This window comes from Lepeophtheirus salmonis, chromosome 4 (assembly GCF_016086655.4).
Source record: "Lepeophtheirus salmonis chromosome 4, UVic_Lsal_1.4, whole genome shotgun sequence".
Classification (NCBI taxonomy): Eukaryota; Metazoa; Arthropoda; class Copepoda; order Siphonostomatoida; family Caligidae; genus Lepeophtheirus; species Lepeophtheirus salmonis.
This window is the reverse complement of record NC_052134.2, coordinates 36436647-36459581: the sequence shown is the minus strand read 5'-3', so window position 1 is coordinate 36459581 and position 22935 is coordinate 36436647. Positions and strand designations below refer to the sequence as shown.

At 29.2% G+C, this 22935-nt stretch overlaps 1 protein-coding gene and 1 long non-coding RNA gene across 5 annotated transcripts in view; one reads left to right on the top strand and one right to left on the bottom strand.

Annotated features, from left to right (window-relative positions):
• LOC121115839 (uncharacterized) overlaps nt 1-22710 on the top strand; it is a 124695-nt gene extending 101985 nt beyond the window's left edge. Inside the window, exons 3-10 of one of the 4 annotated variants that reach the window (XM_040710002.2) lie at nt 17021-17346; nt 18404-18799; nt 18857-19425; nt 19901-20445; nt 20520-20558; nt 22147-22261; nt 22416-22472; nt 22533-22710. In XM_040710002.2, coding sequence (XP_040565936.1) covers nt 17021-17346; nt 18404-18799; nt 18857-19425; nt 19901-20445; nt 20520-20558; nt 22147-22261; nt 22416-22464 — 2039 coding nt within the window. In that variant the 3' untranslated portion in view covers nt 22465-22472; nt 22533-22710. Of the gene's footprint in view, nt 1-17020; nt 17347-18403; nt 18800-18856; nt 19426-19900; nt 20446-20519; nt 20559-22146; nt 22262-22415 lie in introns of all 4 variants that reach the window. The other 3 variants (XM_040710003.2, XM_040710001.2, XM_071887865.1) reach the window with 3 other exon arrangements.
• LOC121115840 (uncharacterized) lies at nt 14864-17699 on the bottom strand. The gene is made up of 3 exons (XR_005863699.2): nt 17568-17699; nt 15271-15418; nt 14864-15203 (listed from the first exon to the last, which is right to left on the bottom strand). It is a non-coding gene; the product is annotated as an uncharacterized lncRNA (long non-coding RNA).
• Nucleotides 22711-22935: the final 225 nt, after the last annotated feature.

The following is a 22935-nucleotide window of genomic DNA, read 5'->3' as shown; positions in this document are numbered from 1 at the left end:
TACACTTTTTAATAAAATATTACTAGGCATAATACAGTATCGAATAAAATACTATGTAGGGTTTTAATATTGAGTATACGTAATTGATTTTAATAATTGGGATTAAATATTATGATAATGATAGTGGAGGAGCACTTGAGAGATAAATAGCTATTGGTATGATTGACTTATTTGGCTAACAAGCAAATGATTTCTTTTTTGGAAGAAAAGTTGCTTAATAAAATAAAGTTAATGACATGTATTTACAGCTCATAAGGAAACTCATGATGGACGGTAGAGAATAATTGTTGTAAAATTGCCTTGATTTTTTAAAAAAAAATTTTACTGAAGGTATTTTTTTAAGGAAATCCTTTTCTGTCTGGATTTACTCAAAGGTTATGTACTTTAAATATTAAATATCTTTGTTGGTAGTGCATGTAATATAAAAAAGATCGAATACGTAGCTACACAGTGTCTTAATAACTGTATAATTTTATACATATATATATACATACATTTACGGCCCATTTAAAAAATCGGTCTTAATGGGTCTGATATAAAATCTGAACTAGAAAAACTTTATGGATAATTTGTTCATGGTGTCCTGAGTATAGCCCTAATAATGAACATCGTTACAATGACGTCAAATGAAGTTGAATGTGTTCATATGTGAAAAAGTTAGCCCATAGCACATCGTTAGCTTAATTGTATATCGCCATCTTTTTTTCAAAAATAAACGGGAAAAATTCAGAGCATTGATTGGTAGTTAGTCCTTTCTATATAAAATTTATACTTAATAATTGTTTTTAGAAATGTTTGTCATCTCTTTAATAAGATCTAATACAAATTTAGCCAATCAGATTCTAAAAGAATACTGATTCGGAGGAAAAAAAGTGAAAAATTGACAGCTAATAAGAAAATACTAGTAAATTTTTAATATTAGTTATTTAACGTCGTGCAAAATTTGAAAACTTTTATATTTTGGTTCCCAATCTGAGATCCTATTCTTGGCCAATGCATATGCCCAAATCAATGCAGAAAAATCTTTTGAGAACGAGCCAGAAAAACTTCGGTGTGGGACTGAGTCTCAGTACTACATATGCGTTATCTATCAATTTATGTTCATATTGGTATCTTCAAGATACCAATATTTTTGTACTGGTTTTGGTATATATATATCTGGATTTTGGTTTTTTTCGATACTTTTTCAATGGATATACACTTAGAGTTTGCATAACTTTTGAGGTGGTGTTGGGGTAAGCTCAGAAATTTCAAAACATTTTCTTATAAAAGAAACATTTATTCCTGCTTTTAAATAACAGGCAATTTGCTTAGGGCAACTTGCCCAAACAAAATTTCTTGGTTAAAGATATAATTGAAATGTTTATTTGTTATGAGTAGATCATTATTTTTGTAACTTACTTGAGTTGTAAGTATCGATTCCAATATTTGTTCAGTATAGTACCATTTTAAATGAGTCAGTACCCCGATACCATTCTAGTACTGGTATACCGAATAACACTAGTTTATACATAATACTGAGGAACAAGGAAGAAGAACCTCTGATTACTATCTAAATCTTTATATGAATAATTTCACTATTTACAAATGAATATGTATTCATATATTCGAACAAAAAAACAACAACGAAAAAAATAGTAGGGCAGTTCCACTTTTTTTTCTTTTCATGCTAAGAATTTAAAATGAGTTTTTTTTGTATTTTATATCTCTGTTCAAATAATAAATTTAACTCTGTATTATGTATATATATTATTTGTTTATATTAAAATGTAGTTTGTATCCTAAGAGCATAAATATTTTTTAAAGCAACGAAGATTTTCTTGATGCTGCTGTTATCTTATAAATTCACATCAGATTTTGAGGCGAGATATATGCTGTATATATATTTATCTTTTGTTTTTTTTCAAATTTATAGAGGTATATGTATATTATAAAGTGTAGGTAACAATAGTTAGCTTGAACTTACGCAATATCAGGACTCAGAAGCAACGTATACTTATCTATAGATATAGATATATCTATTATGCAAATATATGGATAAAAAACTTTTGTTGAAATCTGATAATTAGTTTGTTACAGGTCACTTTGTCTTCGTATTTCTTTCAGGCACACACGTACTCCCAATACTTTGTTACTCTCAGATTTTCAAATTGTTGCTAAGCTTAAAAGTACAAATTTAATGTTTAATGCTTGCAAGATGGCGTCATTCTCTGTTACTTTGGTTACAAACTTATATAAAAAGAAATTCATGGCATATAATGTTATTTTCTTACAGAATCTGGGGAGAGTATGGCTTTATAGAAATTCTGAAATTGATAAAAAGGGGTAAAAAGGTTAAACACCACTGTTCTAAATTACAGAGCCATAAAAGTTGGAGCAACCCTTCTCTACAATGTAAAGTCCAGAGAACTACAATACAGGGAAGCAGGAGGTCAAAAATATATCTGGTACCTTCCATTAACTTCACAGAATCATAGAAGTATTTTAAAAAGGGTGTTAAGAAATACAAATATTTATCATGATTGTTAATTTGCATGTTTACTGTTTTTGCTTTTTTTAAAGATTGATTTTGAATATTAGGCAAAATTCTACCTCTGAGCATTAAGTATAAACTATAATGTTTATTTATGTACTTTCTACGCGATTGCTCTGGTTTATTTATATTTGTATGTTTTTTATAATATACAAACCAAATAAAGAATCTTGAAAACAAAAAAAGATCAGAATATGACTCACGGCACATTTCGACAATTTTGACTGGGCAAACACGTCCTTCTTTCTGTTCAATGCAAATCGGGGCTCCTGAGTACTCCTCCTTGATCTATGGCTAAATATTAGTCTTCAAAAGCACAAGTAGTTGTCCTTGTTAATTTTGGCCCCATCAATAGTACAGAAAAAAATCAAATTTTTTATCATTTAAGAGAACTACATCTCATACCAGGATAAATTAAATAGGTTAGGGGAAAAAAAATTACTAAACTTACAAACAAAAACCTAGAAAAGGCTTAGTAATTCTTTAAAAATGCCGCAAAATTGATTTAATGGTAATAGGTAGCAGCCCTGGATATGGTTTGAGGATGAAGTTCGAATGACTCGGAAAGGTCTTGATTATGTATTAAAGAAGACTTGAGTGAGTCACTTATCGACCTAATTTACACTCGATATCCAGAACTCACGACACAAAACTCGATTGTAAATTTGTGAAAGAAACTATATCTGTAAGGAATATATGATTTTTCACTCATGAACCTCTCAACAACTCTTTCCATCTGTTCAAAAATATTTTCAGTCTTCTTAAATGTACACTTTCTTTATTTACAAAAAATAAATATTGTCTTTTTTACTTTATTTAATCGACCTTGGTTTATATTTAATTATAATTGAGTATTTTAAAGAATCTTATCATAAATTCATGTTATACAAAATATTGTTAAGGAAATGAAAAGATTGCCGAAGGAGGAGTAGAAAGAGGATTCGGGAGACTTACCTTCCCCCCCTCTCTACTCTCTCTCTCTCTCTCGTTTCGGAAGAAAAGATTAAATTGACTTCCTTCCGTTTTATTAATGTCTATGTGCATATATTGTACATGTAAATACATATATTATGTACTTAAAGATAATTGTTGATACATGTGAGGCTTCAACATGAAATCCGTCATAAAGTTTCTAAAGAAAAAAATTGAGAATTGAGTATTATTTAGGACCTATCTACGACTCGCATTAACCAACAATCTTCATAAGTTTTACTGTGATTGCAAATTTTACACTTATATTTTCCAGTTTACAAATAAATGAACGGAAAATAGTTAGTATCGATGATGTCATCCACTTCACTTGTAAATACTTGCAATAGTTGTGAGCATCACATAAATATTTATGCAATGCATTTTTCCCTTAACCATTTAGGGATAATGGAACAATAACACATATCAATTTTCATTCAATCTTTTTAATTTCCCTTTTAATAAAAAAGACTAGAAAAGTTTCAAAAATCACTTGATGGTTTGTTAAATAATTCCAAACTATGACATCACTTTTTCGTTTTATAGTTGTGGAACTGTTCATAAGTTTTTCTTGAAGACTTACTATGAAATTTTTTGTCCATTTGCTTAATTCACCTTGTCAATGTAATTACGAGGGTGAATTCATGGAAGTTGCGTCGTTAGTTACAAATTAATAATCATTTTATTCTCTGCATTCTTAGAGTACAATACAAGTTGTTGCATAGCCAACTACAAACTGACAAACGTTAGTGATGGGATCCTTGTTTTGTCACTTGTTATGGTTCCGAAGACTAATAATAAGAAGAAGAGTTGAAAAATCGATAGGCGTTATTGGTGTTGTATAACTATCATTTTTTAAAGAAAAAGGGCACATCATTATATTTAAAATTGAAGGAAAATTATATCATATATGTAATTAAGCGACCAAATTGAATTCCCATCCCTACTCTTAATCTTTTATTCAACATTACATACATATCTTCTTTCTACAAATGAGAATAAATAAATCATTTTCAATAGAAGTATGCCTATATCAATTCTATAATATGTATACATTTCATTATACATGTCTCCCCTCTCCTAAAGGCGGGTTACCAAATCTATCGTGGGTATACAAATCTAAGTGTATATATATATATGTATATTTTAGGTAGAAGAAAAAGCAATTTTGTATTTCCAGCCCTTGTTTTAACTAACTATATCTTGTTCATTATTGGTCTCATCGATCATACGATATGATATGGTAAAATTGTGAGTGTATACTACAAACACTTAAACGTCAGTATTGCACTTGACAGGTTCAATCGTGAATTACCGTGCGTCGAGTATGTAGGGCTCAAAGGAAGAAATTCCTCATATTTGACATTTTTACTACCTCAAAGGGAAAAACACGTCGAAAGCGACCAAGAACATTTGGGATAAATACCAGGCCGATAATCTTTCAGTTCGTGTTGCACAACAGTAGTTTTTGTGATTTTTTCCGTGTAAGCGGTCGGACTGAAAAGTGACCCCTTAGTGAAAATAGTAGATAAAAGAATACAGTAAAGGATAAAATTGATGTCTGAGCAGTAATAGAAAAACATTTATTCTCAGAAAGAGAGGGAGGGTAGGGGATAAATGCTATAAGAAGAATCCCTTTATATATCAACACGTCAAGAGAGTCTACACTAGGGTGTTCCAAAAAAATATTTTGGTGTTATGAAACCTGTGCTGTTTTATTGTAAGGCTTACCTATCTTTAAACCTACAACTAATATTAATGTATTTAAAATTTAGCCTGCTATTAGTCCATGAAATTTAAGGCCTATAATCGGTCGATTTTCTTATATTTTTTTTGACAAAAATGTAGTTAAGTAAATAGTTATTGTAATGGTCGATTGCTTCCCTAAGGTTTTTTTTTTTGTGTGTGTATGTGTCTTTAATCTACATACATTACGCTTTTTTTAACCATTTTTAGTATATATATATTTTTTTTTTGTTATTGGTTTGTTTTAATCAATCCTTTTATATATTTGACGTCAATAAAGCACTAAAAATGCCTTAATTGTTGGAAAAAATTGCCTTTGAAAAGGAGATCTTTACTTTTTGAAAATGGTTTTCAACCAATTGAATTTTTAACTGGTAGCTGGTCTTCATTTTGAACAGTAGGAGGTTAGTCAGTTATTAATTTAATTGCTCTTTCATAAGTAACATGGAAATCTGTAATAATTTCTTTCATTTAATTAAAATTAAAGTCATCATTCCTTTTCTTCACTGAATTTTGTAACCTGATATTTTAATTACTTTCCTAAGATAGCAGTCCAATCAAATCGGGTAATTCAACATTTTATTTTAGTTCGGGAAAGTTGGATTTACTATATGTAAACCTCTCTGGAATATCAGAAGAAAGCATCTTTGAAGTCATTGATTTCTTAGTACCATTATCTACTTCATCGCTGAATAAAGCTAACACAACCAGCTCTTCTGTAAGGTACCATATGTGTCTTGTAAATTAAATCGCTGCAGTGTTACTTTTATTGTTTTCTTCTGTTTATTGTCCTTTTATTTATATTTTTGGAGGCCTTATCTTTTACTCCCAGATGTACATTTTCTCTTGCTCGGAGCATTTGAAAAAATTCAATTTATCTTATTGAACTTCATCTATTCCTATCATTGAATGCCGTATTTCTTTTGTTTTGGGATTAGAGATATGAAAAACCACATCTATGTTTTTCAAAAATTTCTCAACATTTTGTAGATTAACTTCTGATATCCTTTTTTTATATTTATTAAAAGCTTTCCAATCCTTCTAGTTCTTGATAAGTTTGTTCTTGGCACAATATTTGGTAACTGTCAGTAAGTTGTACCTTTTCCAAAACAATTGGACTTAATCGATAATGACTGTTTCATTTCCAAACTTCCATTGTCTCGCATATGGTGATAGTGACATGTAATATATTTTAAATAATAAAAATATTTGAAAACTTGATCAACTGTTGATAAAGTTAATGATTCCATCACAGAAATAGGTTGGTCTAAATAGATAATTTCCGTACAAGACAAAATAATGCATAGAATTAGTCACACTCACATATTATGTTTTCATATGCTGAAATCATAAAATTTGTAGAACTTTTTCCTTCAAAATTGAGTAAATCCTTAAAACTCCACGGCTTGCTTAATTTTTAAGATTTTTATATGATTTTTGTTATGCTATTTATATACTGGAAAATCTCATAATAAAATAGTACAGGTTTCATGATACAAAACTATTTTTTTTTTGGATACCTTAGTCTACAACCAGTCACTCACTCTTTGTTTGGTACTCAACAGCAGTTGATGTATGTATTATGTTAGCTTAATAATGTTACCGTTAAATGCAGATTCATTTTTAAACTTACGTAATAGCTCTCTGATAATTTATTTTCACACTGGACGGAGATTGTGAGGCGTCTTGGTACAGTTGGTGTATGTTATAAAATTTCTACATTTGAACTGGATATGGCTACTCAGAGTGGCGACACACTAAAATTAAGTAACTGTTTGACAAGGTTCGACTATATCTTCATAATATATGTACTTAATGTAGAAAATGAGATAAGTATAAATGTGACCTGTCAACGCAAAAATAAGGTAGAATTTTTTTTCTCAGTATTGATTCCTCGATAAAATTATCGTCGATTTCTATCAACAAGTTATTTTTATTAAGCCATTGGAGACTATCTGATGCTAAGAGCTCTTGATATTAAATGAGTTTAAATTAATATTTAGATAAAAAAAAGACTTTCTTAGATATGAAAATTATATTCAATGAACGTGTTTTTAATTTTCCCGAAAATAGCTCCAGTATGAAACTATATTTCAGTGGTACCTTGGTACTCATAGAACTCACAACTCGTTTAATTCGGTGTTTGTCCAATAAATTGTAAGTCAATTTGTTTTAGAAGTTGAACCAAATAAAAGAGCTTGAATCTTTTTTACTTTATATTTTCTTCTAACAGATAATCAAATCCTAAATCATAGATTTCGATATGCTTTCAGAAAGCGTATTTGGTTTGTGACTACAATTCTAGAGTTAAATATCAACAACTACCCACAAATGATGGCCTTACTCGACACACAAATAACCTCCTAATAATTTTTTTCTTTTTTAAAAGTTTTTTTGTAGAAAACACAAATTTAGATTCTCCTTTTTCAAAGAAATATAATATTTTTAATTAAACAAGGTTTTCAAAGATTTTGGTAGATTGTCTGTATTTCACTTTATAGTCAATTTTCTTTTCTTTCAATACAATCATAGGCTAGGTATTTTGTGGCAATCTTCAAATAGTCATGTAGATTAAATCCGTGACCATAAGATTAAATTCATAGTTGTTTTAACTTCTCTCGGCAATGCAACTAGTACTACCGGTTGCTCAAACACAATATAAAAAGAAGAGATTAGTACTAATAAATGTAAAGAAACCTTCTTCGTTTGTTTAATAAAAATTAGAATAGTCATGACAGGTGAAAGTATCACTCAACGTTGCAATATATTTATGTCTATATGTAGAGACTGTTAAGTTTTGCAATATAATAGTATTATTAAAAATATTTAAAAAAACGTGAGTTGAGGGAGGTCTATATATAGATGTAAAACTTATAAAAAATTTTGCTTTATGTACATACATTTTTTGTTTGTAAGGAGTGGTCTCATCTTCTTTCTTGAAAGAAAACTTTTTAATGTATTGAAAATAAGTTATAACATATACATGTAGGTAGTTGAAATATACATAAGTATAATCAGATTATAAGTTATTATTTTCCATTTGTCAATCAAGGTTTGAAGCATTCCTTCCTCACTTATTGTTCTAAATACATTGGTAATGTCAGATTAACTATACAGGGTGCGCAAGCTAAAGGATTTATTTTTCAAATGCAATTTTCTCTTAAACCGATTATCAGAATAAAAAATTAAACCAGATTCTAAAATCTTGATGGATTCTTATTTATTTAATCTAATAAATTCACACCAAACCTCAATTACAGTCTCTATACGACACCTAAAGTGCAAGCACGCCTACACCACTTGGTCTTTTGTAAAATCCTAGAATACCTTCATGCCCGACTGAAAAGTTTGTCTTTTCTGTTGTCGGGAGTTTGTTTTCTTTGTCATTCAGTTTTGCCCCACACAAAAAAAAATCCTTCGGATTCAGATCTGGCAAGTTTGGAGGCCAAAAGTCCGGGGAAATAAAGTCATCAAAACTGTATTAGACCCATTTTAGACTTTTTTGTGGTGTGGCAGGGAGAGGAGACCTCCTTCTACATGTAAGGCCTCCCATTGGTAACGATGTCTGTCCAGGGCTTCACCTTGGTCTCTAGTACGTCCAAGTAGGTAACCGTATTGTTGCTTCCAGTGCGTATTCCACTGAGGCCTCAGTATCTTTTTCAGATATTTGCCATAACGAATGAGTCAATTGATTTATTTTTTTTCAACTGGTACAGGTTTGAACAGGGTATTGTATCTAACAAAAAAATCAGCTGACTAAATGACCACTTTTACCCAAGAGTGTGTAATAAAATGGAAGTAATATATCTTGCACACCCTGTATGTAGACGCCTAACCTTACAGATAGTTGAGTATACTTACGTTTTTAAATAATTTTTAAACTTCATTTAATAGGTGCCTACACCAACATATTTTCTTTATTTAACAAAGAATGTACTTAATAGTATTGAATTTAGTCTTATCTCTGAAATGAAATTTCTTTTTCAAAAAAAAAGTGGTATTTGATAAAGAAAAACCCACTAAATACATTGCATTTTTTTTGTTTTTAGACCGAATTTTACTATTATACCAGGCCAAATAGAACATGGACCAAATAAGTTCGTTCTTTGAAAAATTATGACTATGTCAGTTCGAAACTCAACGCTCATAGTTACATTATAAAAGTCTGTTAATCTAAAATGTTATTTTTTCAATTTGAAATATGGCAAAGGCGGTAAATTAAAGTTTGGATTCTACAAAAACGGTATTGATAAATCAAATGATTTGCACTCCTTAATTCTCCAACTAAAACTATTTTGCCTATTAAAAGTATAATTGAATTGAAAAAATATTAACTATGTGTTATTTTAATGAAGAATATTAAAAATGTTCATAAAAATATAAACTAAAATGAGTGTAATTGTAATTCACAGGTGATTTTGTAAAATTAAGGTGTGTGTTTTGAATTCCATTTTGAAAATACCTTTTGTATCTAATGAAATGAAATAATATCTCATAATGCAACGAGTAAATTATAATATTTCCCCGGTAAAACCGTTCAATGAAACGTGAATTAATTAGATTGCATCATCTTGGGGGGGGGGGATAGGCTTGCAATATTTTTTTAAACAAAATATATAATAAACTTAGATCAAATGTCTTTAAAAGTAAAAAAAGATTCCACACTTGTACTGAATAATCCTTGATGTAAAGAAAAACTGTAATAATCGGAATAAATTCAATTAATAGTTGTTGAAAATCCGTGGCTGATTGGCAAGAGATCAAGGGGGTCCAAATCCTCCTCCGCGATAAAAAAAAAAGTTATAGGGATCACCATATTTGATAATACATCAATACATCAGTAAAAATCAGGAATCCAAATAAATTTCCAAGTAAAACATGATTATATTTTTTATCTTTTTTAATCTGTTGAATAGCAGCATTAAAATTTACACAGGGCAGTGGCGTCGATAGAATTTGGGAGGCGGGTTTAAGTGCCCCAAAAGAATTGGAAGTCCAAAAAATTGATCTTGTATATATATTTATATAACATATACTTAATTATATAGCGGTGTTGATAATTTTTGGAGCTAAGCCACACCCCTCCAATGATACAAGTTAGCAACGCCCCTGCACATGGCCTGTAAAATCTCTGCAATTCCGCCAATGCTAAAATTTTTAAAGATGGATGTAGAATTTTGAGTTAATCTTGTTTTGAGTCGAATTGAGACGAGAAAAGCAGGAAATTTCCCCAAAAATATTTTCCCCTTTCAAATGTAAAATATCATTTATTGACTATATTGTGTATTTAAATAAGAATGTTTAATGACGTAGTAATCTGTTTTTATTACATATTAATTCATTATAAAGTTAGGCGATTAAACCTTTACAGTCGATTGCAATATTTGTCCGTCGCATTTTAATATATAAATTCATGAAAGTAGTGTTGGATCAGTCCTAGGAATAAATTTTTTTATTAGAACCAGACTGATACGACTGCAGGCTTTTTAGTTTTTTTAACCCTATCCAACACTACACTATAGTAATTCTGCAATTTCTTTTATTTGCATGAAAAAGGCTTATATTCTTATAAAATTTGATTGTTTAGGCCCCTAAAATGACCAACATGTCAATGTTGACATTACATGAAAACATAGGTAATCCATTATTTTCATTAAATAGGGTGAAATCTAATTAATAAACATTTATAAATGATACTAATATGTAGTTCCAAGCACCCCCTCTCTAAATATGTAGATAAATTTTCGTTTGAAATTACATTAAAAGTATTTAAAGATTAACAACTCCATTGATACTTATGCAAAATTATCCACTGAAATTTATAAACATAACAAAGATAAACCTTCAAAGTATTGTGAAATTATAAGATATGCTGCAAAATACATAGTATAATATTCGTTGTATGTATTAAATGAATATATGCATATTAAAATGGTATGATTATAAGATTAGGAGTTTCTATTTATATCTCACAGCTTTAATCCTCTAAATTTAAATTATGTATATGTAAATTGTACATGGTCAAGTCATGGATACCTCACGAATACTTCTTTGGAAAAAGGATCAAAACCTGTCCTGTAGGACAGGTTTGGAAAAAAATTAAAAATAAAATAAAACTTATGAAAAGCCCTGGGCATACCAATTAATATGATGCAATCTGACAGCATTTATTTGTATAATACCGTCTTAAACACATTGGCGCATCAATTTGACTGTAGTACCGATAAAGCAAACAATTAGAACCGATATCTTTATATAATCTTATAAAGATCAATATTTAAAAAAAAGGTTTTTACTGCTTGAAGTATTTCAATTGAGACATAATTTATAGCAAGATGGAATGACTCATGAGTATTAATCTTGTATATTTAATGAATGAATGTTATTTTAATTACTTTTTGTTAGTGATATCGATATATTGAAATAAGAAAGAAACAGGAGCTGTTTTATCCCACGCAACAGGTCATGAATAACATTTGGGAATGATACCATCCGCCAAATGTATTTTTATATCCCATATTTATATATTATTAATTATTTTTGAAATTTCAATATATAAATATATACGTTGATTTTGTCAAACTTAAAGGAATCAATAATGTTTTTTCCCCCAAAATGAGCTCAGAATATATTTTAATACTTTAACAACTTAATAATAAATTATTTTCTATTTCTATTAATCCATAACTTAAATTAATTGATTTGGAGGTGCCACGAATTGCACTTTGTTTCGTACACATTATCCAACATAATAATTAAATAACAAGAATGGATTGATTTATTTAAAAGGCAATATCAGAGACAAATATAGTATTGTAAATGAAGAAAAGACCCTACAATCCAGACTCTAGAATAGAATTACTCAATTTTTACTATGAGAAAAGGTTCAGTTAAACAATTATCAACAGGTTGGGTTTTTTATAATGTACAATTAAGTAATAAAACTATCTGGGGATTTTAATCCAATAGCAATACTCAGAGGGTTAGTCAATTGAGTAGCCTTTTTTCTAAGCTAAGGCTACTCAACTATCAATTGTCTATTTTCAAAACTTTTGTTCATGATTGATTTAGTGTTGATGTACCCCTTATGTAGTCCTATCTTTTTCATGAGCTTCTTAACAACCTTTATTTATTAGTTAAATGCACTTTAAAAGAAAGGAGAAGCAAATATTTATTCTTCCATTTTCAAAAATAAATAAAGGCTAAAAGTTGAGAAATTACTTTGGAAGGATTTACTCCTATTGATCAATATCATAGCAATTTGTTTTGTGAAACAAGGACATTATTATATTTCGTGGATTTGACATAGAATTCATATACATCATAAATATTTTTTATTAATTCCTCCTAGATCATTATTGATAATATAATATATAGTTTATACTTAATTACAATTTGATCGAATGGAAAAATTATTTAAGTAGATATCAATATTTTTTTTTCTCGTCCTTGCAACTTCATAACTTTTTTGAAGGACTTGATTCCATTACAATCTCTTGATATCTATTATTGTACATATATAGAACATATAATATTGATTGATAAGAATACAAATCAGCCCGCTGTTTTATAATTATAGTCATTACAACTAACTATCTCATGGCATTTTGACATGCCTACAATTAATTTCAACCTCTTAATTTTTTTTTTTTTTTTTGTGTACATTGAACTTTGAATCTTCACGTCCTACCGTCATTGTGAATAATTTTAAAGCATATCTACACAGAGTTATTTTACGTTTGTACGCATGTATTCTATCTACATATGTTGTGTTAGTTCTTTCGTCAAAAACTGCGTCAAATGCGTACACAAATATAAGGATTTCCCTTTGATTTTATAAAGTCTGTATGTGTTTAAGAGTCTATCTAATATAACCACATACGTATGTACATGATACGTGTAAAAGTGATGAGTTTATTAGGTGATAGGTGTTTAATGTTGTCATGGATCTGTAGGAAATGTTGAAGAGTTTCTTCATGGGTAAGATCTATGCAAATATTTTAATTCTCATAAATGAAAGTGTTTTGTATTTATTTAACATATATTTTGTTTATTAATGCTAATTGAACGAATATCAAAATAGAATCAAACTTTATTATACTTTTGTTGTGTATCTATTCTCTACGATAAAATATGTACATGAGGAACATATTGGCGTTAACCTGACTAAAATATTGAGGGATAGTCTCTCCCACCCTCTCTCTTTGTTTTATCCTTCTTCCCATTAAGAATAAAATTAACCTTTCAAATAACTAACTAAGCAAACAGAGTGTTGGATGAAAGTATTACTCAAAATTGAAAAAAAACTCTACTATACTAAAGGTGGTTAGTTTTTGAAGATTACTCAAACCGGCACGTAATATTATTTGTGGAGATTTGACTTCACTTGAAATAAAAATTAATTAATTTAAACTCGAAAAAATCGATTATTGATTAGCCAAATTTCGAATATCATTCAAAAGAACATTAATAGACTACTACAAATATTATTTTCTTAATTAAAAGAAAAATTGGTATACTAATAAAAAAGGAAAAACCACATTTTTATAACATATAGAAGTTCTCAAAAACTCAAACTCGACCAAATTCAAATCCAATTCTAACTCAAACTAAACTAATTTGTGGAGAGAACAAGTAAGTTAAGGATCATCTCGAAAGCTTACTCATAAATAAATACAACTTATTATACTCAAAATTAGTCTAATAGATCGGTCAATCTATGGAGTATTTACATTTAACTAAGGTACTACTTTAACTAAGCATCACCCATCTATTTTGCCTCAATTGTGGAACATTTGTTGATGAATTGAAATAAATTATAACTTCCTAACTTTAAAATGAAATGGTAATAAAGGTCTTTCATAAAGCAACCATTATATTTATCTAGAATGTACATAATTTTAGGATAGAATTGAGGAAGGGAAGTCAATTAAATTTGCCTATGTCGAGGTTTGTCTTTCTTTAGAAAAAAACAACATATAATGACTTCTTCATGGGTCTTCAATCTGAGATAAACGCATTCATGAAGTAAAGAAAGTGGGTTAAACAATAATAAGTACAGATTTTCGTGTTGGGTAATTTTTTAATTTTTAAAATAAATATTGATTGTTTTTTTATTAAAATTGAATAAAAGATCAAAGATAAAAAATTTTAAAAGGTAGGGCAACTACATCTACGGGAACGTCCCGGAAATATTTGTTAATAAAAACTTAATTTAATAATATATAGTTCATTAAACTAAACATTGAATACTTAATGAGAAATCCTCAGTTTAAAGTTTTGTAATTGAGGCAGGATAAGCATCGATAGTAAATGATGCCAAACGAAGGACTGAAATGTTTTACAACAACAATCTTATACGTTATTAGTCCTTTTTTTTATACTTCATACGTATATTGATGTATGAAAGTGCATAATAGGATGCAGGTGTGATACTTTGAAAAAGAAATAAGAACTAGGAATTAACCCCAAAATCTCACACATTATTTAGGTAGTTGGCTAATGATTTGTACACTGTATAATTAAAACAAACAAAAACCGTTAATTTTTAGAACTCAACCTGCCCCACCTCTAGGCTCTTCTATCAACTTTGAACCTCGATTGTCAAAAGGGAAATGAAAAATTTGGAAAACACATATGGTAGCTAGCCTTCTGTATTTTTCTTCTTGCCAACTGGTTAAATTTTTTTTTTATACATTGAATCTATAATTTTACGAAATACTGAATATGACAAGACACGAATTTGAAACGATTTGAATCCAAATCTTATGTTATACAATTTTTGAATTTTTTGACTTTTTCAGCTGCTATAGATCATACAAGTTTTTGAGCCGTCCACACGGTGCTGGATTGGTCTAAAAAAACTATAAAGACTGCAGTCGGATTAGTCAAGTCTTAATAAAACTTGCCAATCCCAGAACGGGCCCTTATCGGTCTCTCATGGTAACTGCAAAAGCTGAAATGGCGTAGTTAGTAAGTCATTTCAACTGTTCTACATTATATTTTTCAAAGAGACAATATACCTGAATTTTAAAGTAGGTTGTGTCTGGCAAGACCATATTACTGTAGGTTTTAGCTATCATTATTTAACTTTTTCTTTTGATATTATTCAATCCAAGCAGAAGTGAAGAAAATAAATAGATACAGTAGGATTATGGGATTGATCCAACACTAGTGATAATCATAAAAGAAAAAGAAAAAAGAGTTGATTATAATTTAATGATAATGACGATGCGTTAAATATAGAGTAATAATAAAATTACGGATGAAAAAATTGTATGATTATTCAAAGTAGGCTAATACTATTTAATTAATTTGAATATGCAGCATCTTTAAACTTGTTTTAATCCGCTTACCTCTAAATTATTAATTACATAGTTAGTCATAAACATATTAGTGATTCAATTTTTTCCCGAATGTACATGTAAATCAATATTTGATTCAACTCTACCAGCTTATTTATTAAATTTCTTAATAAATATCAAAAGCAAGATTTAAAAAATGAATCAAAATTTACCTTTTTTAAGGGTACTTTTTTTAAAATTGTAATATAAAGTTATTCAATAACTTAACTAAATATTAAGTGCTTGAAGAAAAAATAAAATAAAGTATTAGCTTCTTAGTAATGTTCTCGGTTTTCCCAATTTTTTGGTGAGAATACACATTTTTTATTACTTGTAGTCAAGATAAAATAATAAGTTATTCATTTTTCAAAACCTGCAATCATTGAATCAATTTATTATTTAATTTGAAGTTCATCTATTTCATTTTTTCACATTAAAATAAGGCATTGAATAATTGTTATACCCTAAAAACATTTTTTGATAAGTCTCTATATGCCAAACCTATAAGGACGAAAGGTTTTTATGATCATTCTTGTGTTCTACTGTTTAAATAAAAAAAATATATTTGGGTTTCAGCCATTTGGTTTACTTCGATGATTGCAAAATTAAAAAAAAAAAAATGCAGGAAAGGAGAAACACAGTTTTCTACTTTTGTTGTATATATTTTTTTTTTCAAGTTTGAAGACCTTCACTAAAAAGAAAATTGTTTGTTTTTTTCATTTCGATATATATTTATAAACTGGGATTTGATCACCCAAAAAAAATGATATATTAAAAAATTATGTACTCACTTGTCCATAATTGAGTCTACATAGTATAAACATATATTGATATAGTATAAATATATCCTTTTCTATTTCAATATTAGCTCTGTAAATCTAAGTTCTACGTTATAAAATATACAGTTTGTAGCTTTGAATGATATATAATATAGGATCCATACAATGTAGCCACATAAATAAATATATTCCACTATATTTAGTATACATTAATCCATCTATGGTTTATTGACATAATATATTTCATTATATACTAGTTTATTATATGTGATATGCAATTTATACACATATATGATACATAAATAGGGCTGGTTTAACGTATGCAAGGCACATTAGGACTTTTTTTAAAGAAAAAAAATATCTTCGAGTGCCCTTTTTATATAAATTGTTCTATATTTCATTTAATGAAGTTTTTCATTTAAAATAATGTTTAAAAAAACGGGCAATTATTTTTATGCTAAAAATTTATTGTCAGTAAATGTATTTACATTTTCCTAATAAAAAATTCTGAGCAAGGCCTCTAATCAAGAGCAGGTTCAGAGCAAGTATTCTAAGTGCTCCCCCCACCTAATATAATATTATATATTAAAAGTTTTGGGTGTCTTGTTTCACAAGTTATTTAATATGATTCTTCTTTATTTTTGTTTTAGGTATAACGACATGGGGTAAAAGAGTTGGCAAAAAAATAGATCAACTCAAAAACTTGGAGAATGACAAATTTCATCACTATGTCGTGACTCCCCCCGCCACAACCATTAATGATGAAGATCATCCCAAATACAATTTTACAAATAAAAAACTCTATTCTGGAACAAGTTTCAGTGTACGCAGTGCTGGATCCGTCTCAAGTAATCGGAGATTGAGTAGAGTTGAGTCATTGAGAAACTTGTTTTTTAATCGTAATCAATTTTCTATGGAGGATGCGAAGAAAAAGCTTCTTTCGAAAAATAGAGACAGATCCACAGAAATGGAAAAGGTTCTATATTTATTTTTTCTGTAATATTTCCAAGGGTCAGATCTTCAAATAAAATGAACAAATTGTTAATGGCTTTCTGCTAAAAGTTTTTTTATTTTTGTGTGTGTGGTGTGAGAGATATATGTGCACATCATGCGAATTAATAGATTAAGTTTCCAACAAAAACTCATTAATGAAACAAAGAAACTAACATAAAAAGATCTAATTTGTTGGCTACTTACATACAGATACAACATTGTCTTATTTCATCTTTTGAAGTTCTTTTTCACTTTCACATAATATTTTAAACAATTTCACAAATTCTTAAAAGATTTTTAAGGAAAGTTGATTTTAGAATGGCATATTAAAATGTTATAAAAATGATTTGATGGTTTGAAAAATATTCTTTTTGTTTTTTTTTTAACTTGAAATTTATGGTAACTCAGTAACACTCACTAACCTTGTTTTAATAATTAAAATCATAAACTCAAGTACATATTATATTCCTTACATTCTGTTCTCGGATTTCAAAGGATTTTTTATTTCTATTGATGATGAGATTGTTTACTTATGTGTATTTTATATACAAAGCCGAAGATAGTGGCGCTGTCTTGCGTTTATAATGTTTTGTTTGTAAATTATTTAATACTACAGCTAAGTCAAAGTCTGATTTTGGAAGGACGTTGTTGTCATTTTATCTAATCCTGTACTTGATTAGAAAAAAATATAGGGACTCACAAGGAAAGGAATTTTCATAAATTAATATATATTTACATATTTTCCAAAGAAGAAGTCATTCGAAATTAATTAGGATTTAAAAAATAAAATGAACGTTTTTTTAAATAAACAAAAAAAAACGTGGATTCAATTTTTTTTTTTTTTTTTTTTTAAATGATTCAAAATTTGAAACTTAGTTCTCATTCAAAAAAAGGAAAGAAAAATGCTACTCTAATTTATTTTTGTCTTAAACCCATGCTCACGGTAAAACCATCCCTGATGCGATCAATATGGATTTATATGTCAGCTTATGTCCTATTGGACCATTCTATATATCTTTCTCATTTTTTTCCCCCCGTAGGTTGACAAGTCCATCGGCACAGATTGCTATGAAGACTCTTACTCCATGGCACGATTCTATGGGGCTTATTCGTCTGACTACGTTAGTGACACAGATTGTGAGACTTTGGATGGATGCTGCTCAACTGGGAGTCTTGTGAGTGCAGCTACAACAACCTCTTGTCCACAAAAGAAATCTTATTTTCGATCCGATTCAAATATTCCACAATCCTTAATCAATCCTGGAGCTTCCCCAACAGTTAAGAAACCCTTTCCTTCTGGCTTTGTTGTTCGGCCCATAAAACTAAGTGTCCTTCCGGAGGAGGATGGAGGTTCAACATCAAAGGTTGGTGCATCCTTACAGAGGCAAAGGAGTCTTAGTATGGCAGACATTCACCCACCGCCCGAGGATTTTCAAGTAAGAAAACTCAATATACATACTTATTTTAATTCAACGTAATACAAACTCTTCCAGGATCCATCCTTTCCCATTGATATGTCCTCATCTACTCTTATTAACTGTAGTCAATTCGAGGAAAGTTCGTCGACAAAGGGTGAAAAACTTGAGTGCGCTTCATCTGGTTATGAAAGCAATAGTCCTCTTCCAAGACGAAATGGAGATGATGACTCCTCAGTTAGCTCCTCCTCCGAAGATTGCTGTAAAATAAACTTGACAGAGTCCCAGAAATCTCTAGAGTCTACACATAATACCCTAACTAAGCCTCCTCGGAGGTCCAAACTCCCAGAAGCCACATATAGAATATCTGCATCCGTTCCAAGGTACCGAATACGAAACAAAGAAGAAGTTGTCGCAACCTCCTCATTGCCTCTTCCTCCTCAACTCCAATCAGCACCAATGTCATCCTCATCTAGCAAAACCAACAATCTCACTTCAAAAAAGTTCAAAATGTTGAGGCTTAGAAAAGTTGATGCAAGCACTGATCTTGGGATTCTCATTGCAAAGAAAAAAACTATTCATATGGAGAAGGGAGCCACTTCAGGCTATATAATAGCGCATATTGAGGAGTCTGGGATCGTTCATAGGTTGGTTTTAAGCTAAATTAAGGAGTGATTTTTTCAGTTTTAAATGTTGAACCGGAGTACTGTATGTTTAATATTTATCAATCAAATAAAATGACTAAAACATTCATTTTTTTCATATATTAATCTTAAATACTTATCAGTATACCGAAATTTGCAGTTTTATGATTTTTCATGAAGTAAATTTGTTTTGTAGTTAATTTAATATCAAAGTTTTCAAATAGCTCTAATTTCAATGACATATTTCAAGATTCCCTTTACAAAGTTTTATATTGAAACAATATTCTAAATATGTAAGAAAAATTTGTTAATTAATTAAAGAAAAAACAATAAAAATCTACAAGGATTAAATATGAAAAGTTACGTGATATTTTTAAATTTGTTCCGTCGATTCAAATTTGCAAATATCAATCTTTTCTAGTTCTTTAAATTTCATCGCATTTATTACCATTAATTAATTATTAATATATAATTGCAGAGATGGTCGTTTCAAAATAGGTGATGAAATAATTAACGTAAATGGAAAAAGTCTTCGAGGTCTGAACATGGATGAAGCGAAAGAGACACTTAGAAATAGTGGACATGTGGTCGATATAATTTTAGGACGTGATGACAATCCAGATCAAGATCATTTTTCTTTTTTATCAACTCCGTCATCTATACCAATTGGTCCCGTAGAAAGACGAAGAAGACGCAAGCTCCCAGTCGTAGAACCACGACCCCATTCAGCACCCTTAGAGGAACCCATTGAAGACAATGGAACTAAGACTGTAATTAAAATCGGAGCTGAAAACTCCAACATTGAAGTAGTTCGTAAGCATGTATCCAAGTCCTTCATTCCCCGACGACCCAAGAGTTTATCCATGAGTATTAAGACTATAGAGTTTGAAAAAGGACCAGGAAAAAAAGGGCTGGGCTTTAGTGTGGTTGGAGGAATCGATTCCCCCAAAGGTTCAATGGGGATATTCGTCAAAACCATATTTCCTATTGGTCAAGCTATTGAGCATGGGCTATTGAAGGAAGGTAATGCTATTAGAAAAAAGGTTGTGTGATTCACAATTGTTTACTAATTCCGTTTTTTATATTAATAAAATTAGGAGATGAAATCCTCGCAGTCAATGGATTAGCTCTACAAGGTAAATGACTATAAGAAACGATCTTTTTAATTTCATGATAATTGCTGAGGTCCTAATTATTCTCTGAAAATTCATTAAGAATATTAGGTGGAATGATTATTAAGTTGTGAAATATTCTTTCATTAGTTATTAACTTCCTTTTGCAATCTCTTGTTGAAGCACTTTCTTTGAAAATATTTTACCTATAAGTATGTATATTTTACAATGTACATTCATACCCCATACACTTAACCCATTTGATGAAACGATGATAAAAATGTAATGTCAGGTATTTTATCTATGAACATGATTTTTTTAGAATATTTATTACATCTCAATTATACAAAATTAAACTTTTAAAAATAACTAGATTATATTGTCTTATCAACTACTTATTTCATGTTTTGCTGAAGTAGTTATTTTTAATATAATGATGAAAAAGAACCCATCGCCACTAATGAGTTTAATAAATCTCAATTAGAGTCCAAATACTTTATTTACCTATCATTTCATCTAATTGATTGGCCACATTAGAATCCATTAGGGTAATATTGGTTATTGATATGGATTTTTATATACATCAAATCCGGGCCCTCAAAAAAGTCTAAAATTTTGAAGCGTCCTTTATAAGGCAATATTCCAACTTAGATTACTGCAATTGATTTTGTTTCGTTAAACTATAACTGAGTATCTCTCATTGTTGTATACGTTGCAGTTTTGCTAAAAAAATATAACTTGAATAAGTAGATTGTACAAGCCAAAATTTCTACGTCTTACTACGCTTTGTTTAATTAATCATCAGTTATTACAATTACAACGTAAAATTTAATGTTATCATTTCATTTTTATCAATTAAAATTACGCATTTATATATATATATCATTTTGATTAATATGACTGTGTGCATTTGAACATAATATTTTGCCACAGAATGTGCATTAGTTATTACTTATTCATTTTCAATATAAAGATCAAAAATTGTACTGTTAATCTATCGACCATCCATGGAATATTCATTAACAAGTACTATTATATTAAGTTATTCATTGAAAACTATTCATCTCATATATAATTGTATTTATTTACAACTTGTACGCAATTCTACATTTTGACAGAAAAAAATGCAAAATAATAGTTTGCCGTTATTATTATCTTGGATGTTTATACATTTCAATATAACCAAAATGGGGTCACTGGTTGATATCTATAATGATCTCATTGGGTAAAGTTTATTCCATAGGACAAATTTGACTTAAGATTTAGGACAAAATGTCAAAATTTTGGGACCAATATATCTCTAAAATTTATTATTTTAGTCTAATCATATGCCTAAATGGCATATTTTTAACATTTGATAATAATACAAAACCTTATTGAATATTAAAGTATTTTAATGCCAAAAAGCCATTACATTTTATTAGGAGTATTTTATAGTATCTATATTGCAACTTGCGCAATAGGAATCCCAAATGTGTAAAAATACGTTAATTAGAGCAATGATGTTAGAGTCGTCATTATTTGTAAAAAGTGCCTAGGAGTGATCGTGCATTTTTATATTTTTTGTGCAATTAACAAAATCATAATTTCCTTTTTTGTATGTGTGCATTAGGTATGTCACATTCGGAAGCCATATCTGTCTTTAAAAACATTCGAATCGGAAAAATTGTTCTCTTTGTGGCTCGAAGGGATTCATCCTCACATGGAGGAGTAGGTAACACTAAAAGGTAACATGTTTTTATATTTACAATACATTTGTTTCTTAGAAATGGTATTAAATATATCCATAAACATATATTAAATATATTATTCTGATACATACAATATGTGACACAAATAATTACATATAATTAAACGACATCTTACTTTTCTCTTACTCAGCTTGTTTCACGCACAGAATCCATCACTTGTTGACACACGAAGATTTTAATTTATCATGTACTAATGGAACATTAATATATTTATACTTTTTAAAAAGATTCTTATGTATATTTTCAGGAAGCTGATGTCGTCCAACTCCTGTGATGAATTAGATTCGTATACTTATAATAATGGAGAATAGTTTTGAAAGAAACATTATTTATATACCTATTGAATTTTTATTTTATGTTATTAACTAGATACGTTGTTGCTCCGTATGAACGAATTTATTAAATAAATTTATATATTTACAAAACTATATGTAATCTATGTAATATTACTATATGATCTTTATTGGATCTTGCAGCCTTTCTTTCAATTTTGTATAGTTTATTGAGACAATTCTTCCCAACTATGAGGGTATTTTTAATTTAATAGTAGGGATTTGTTTACAACTTAACAAGAGATCATTCGTGTGCGATCAATCTACATTCAGAACACTAATAAGAGACATGAATACTGTATACCATAAAATTGACAG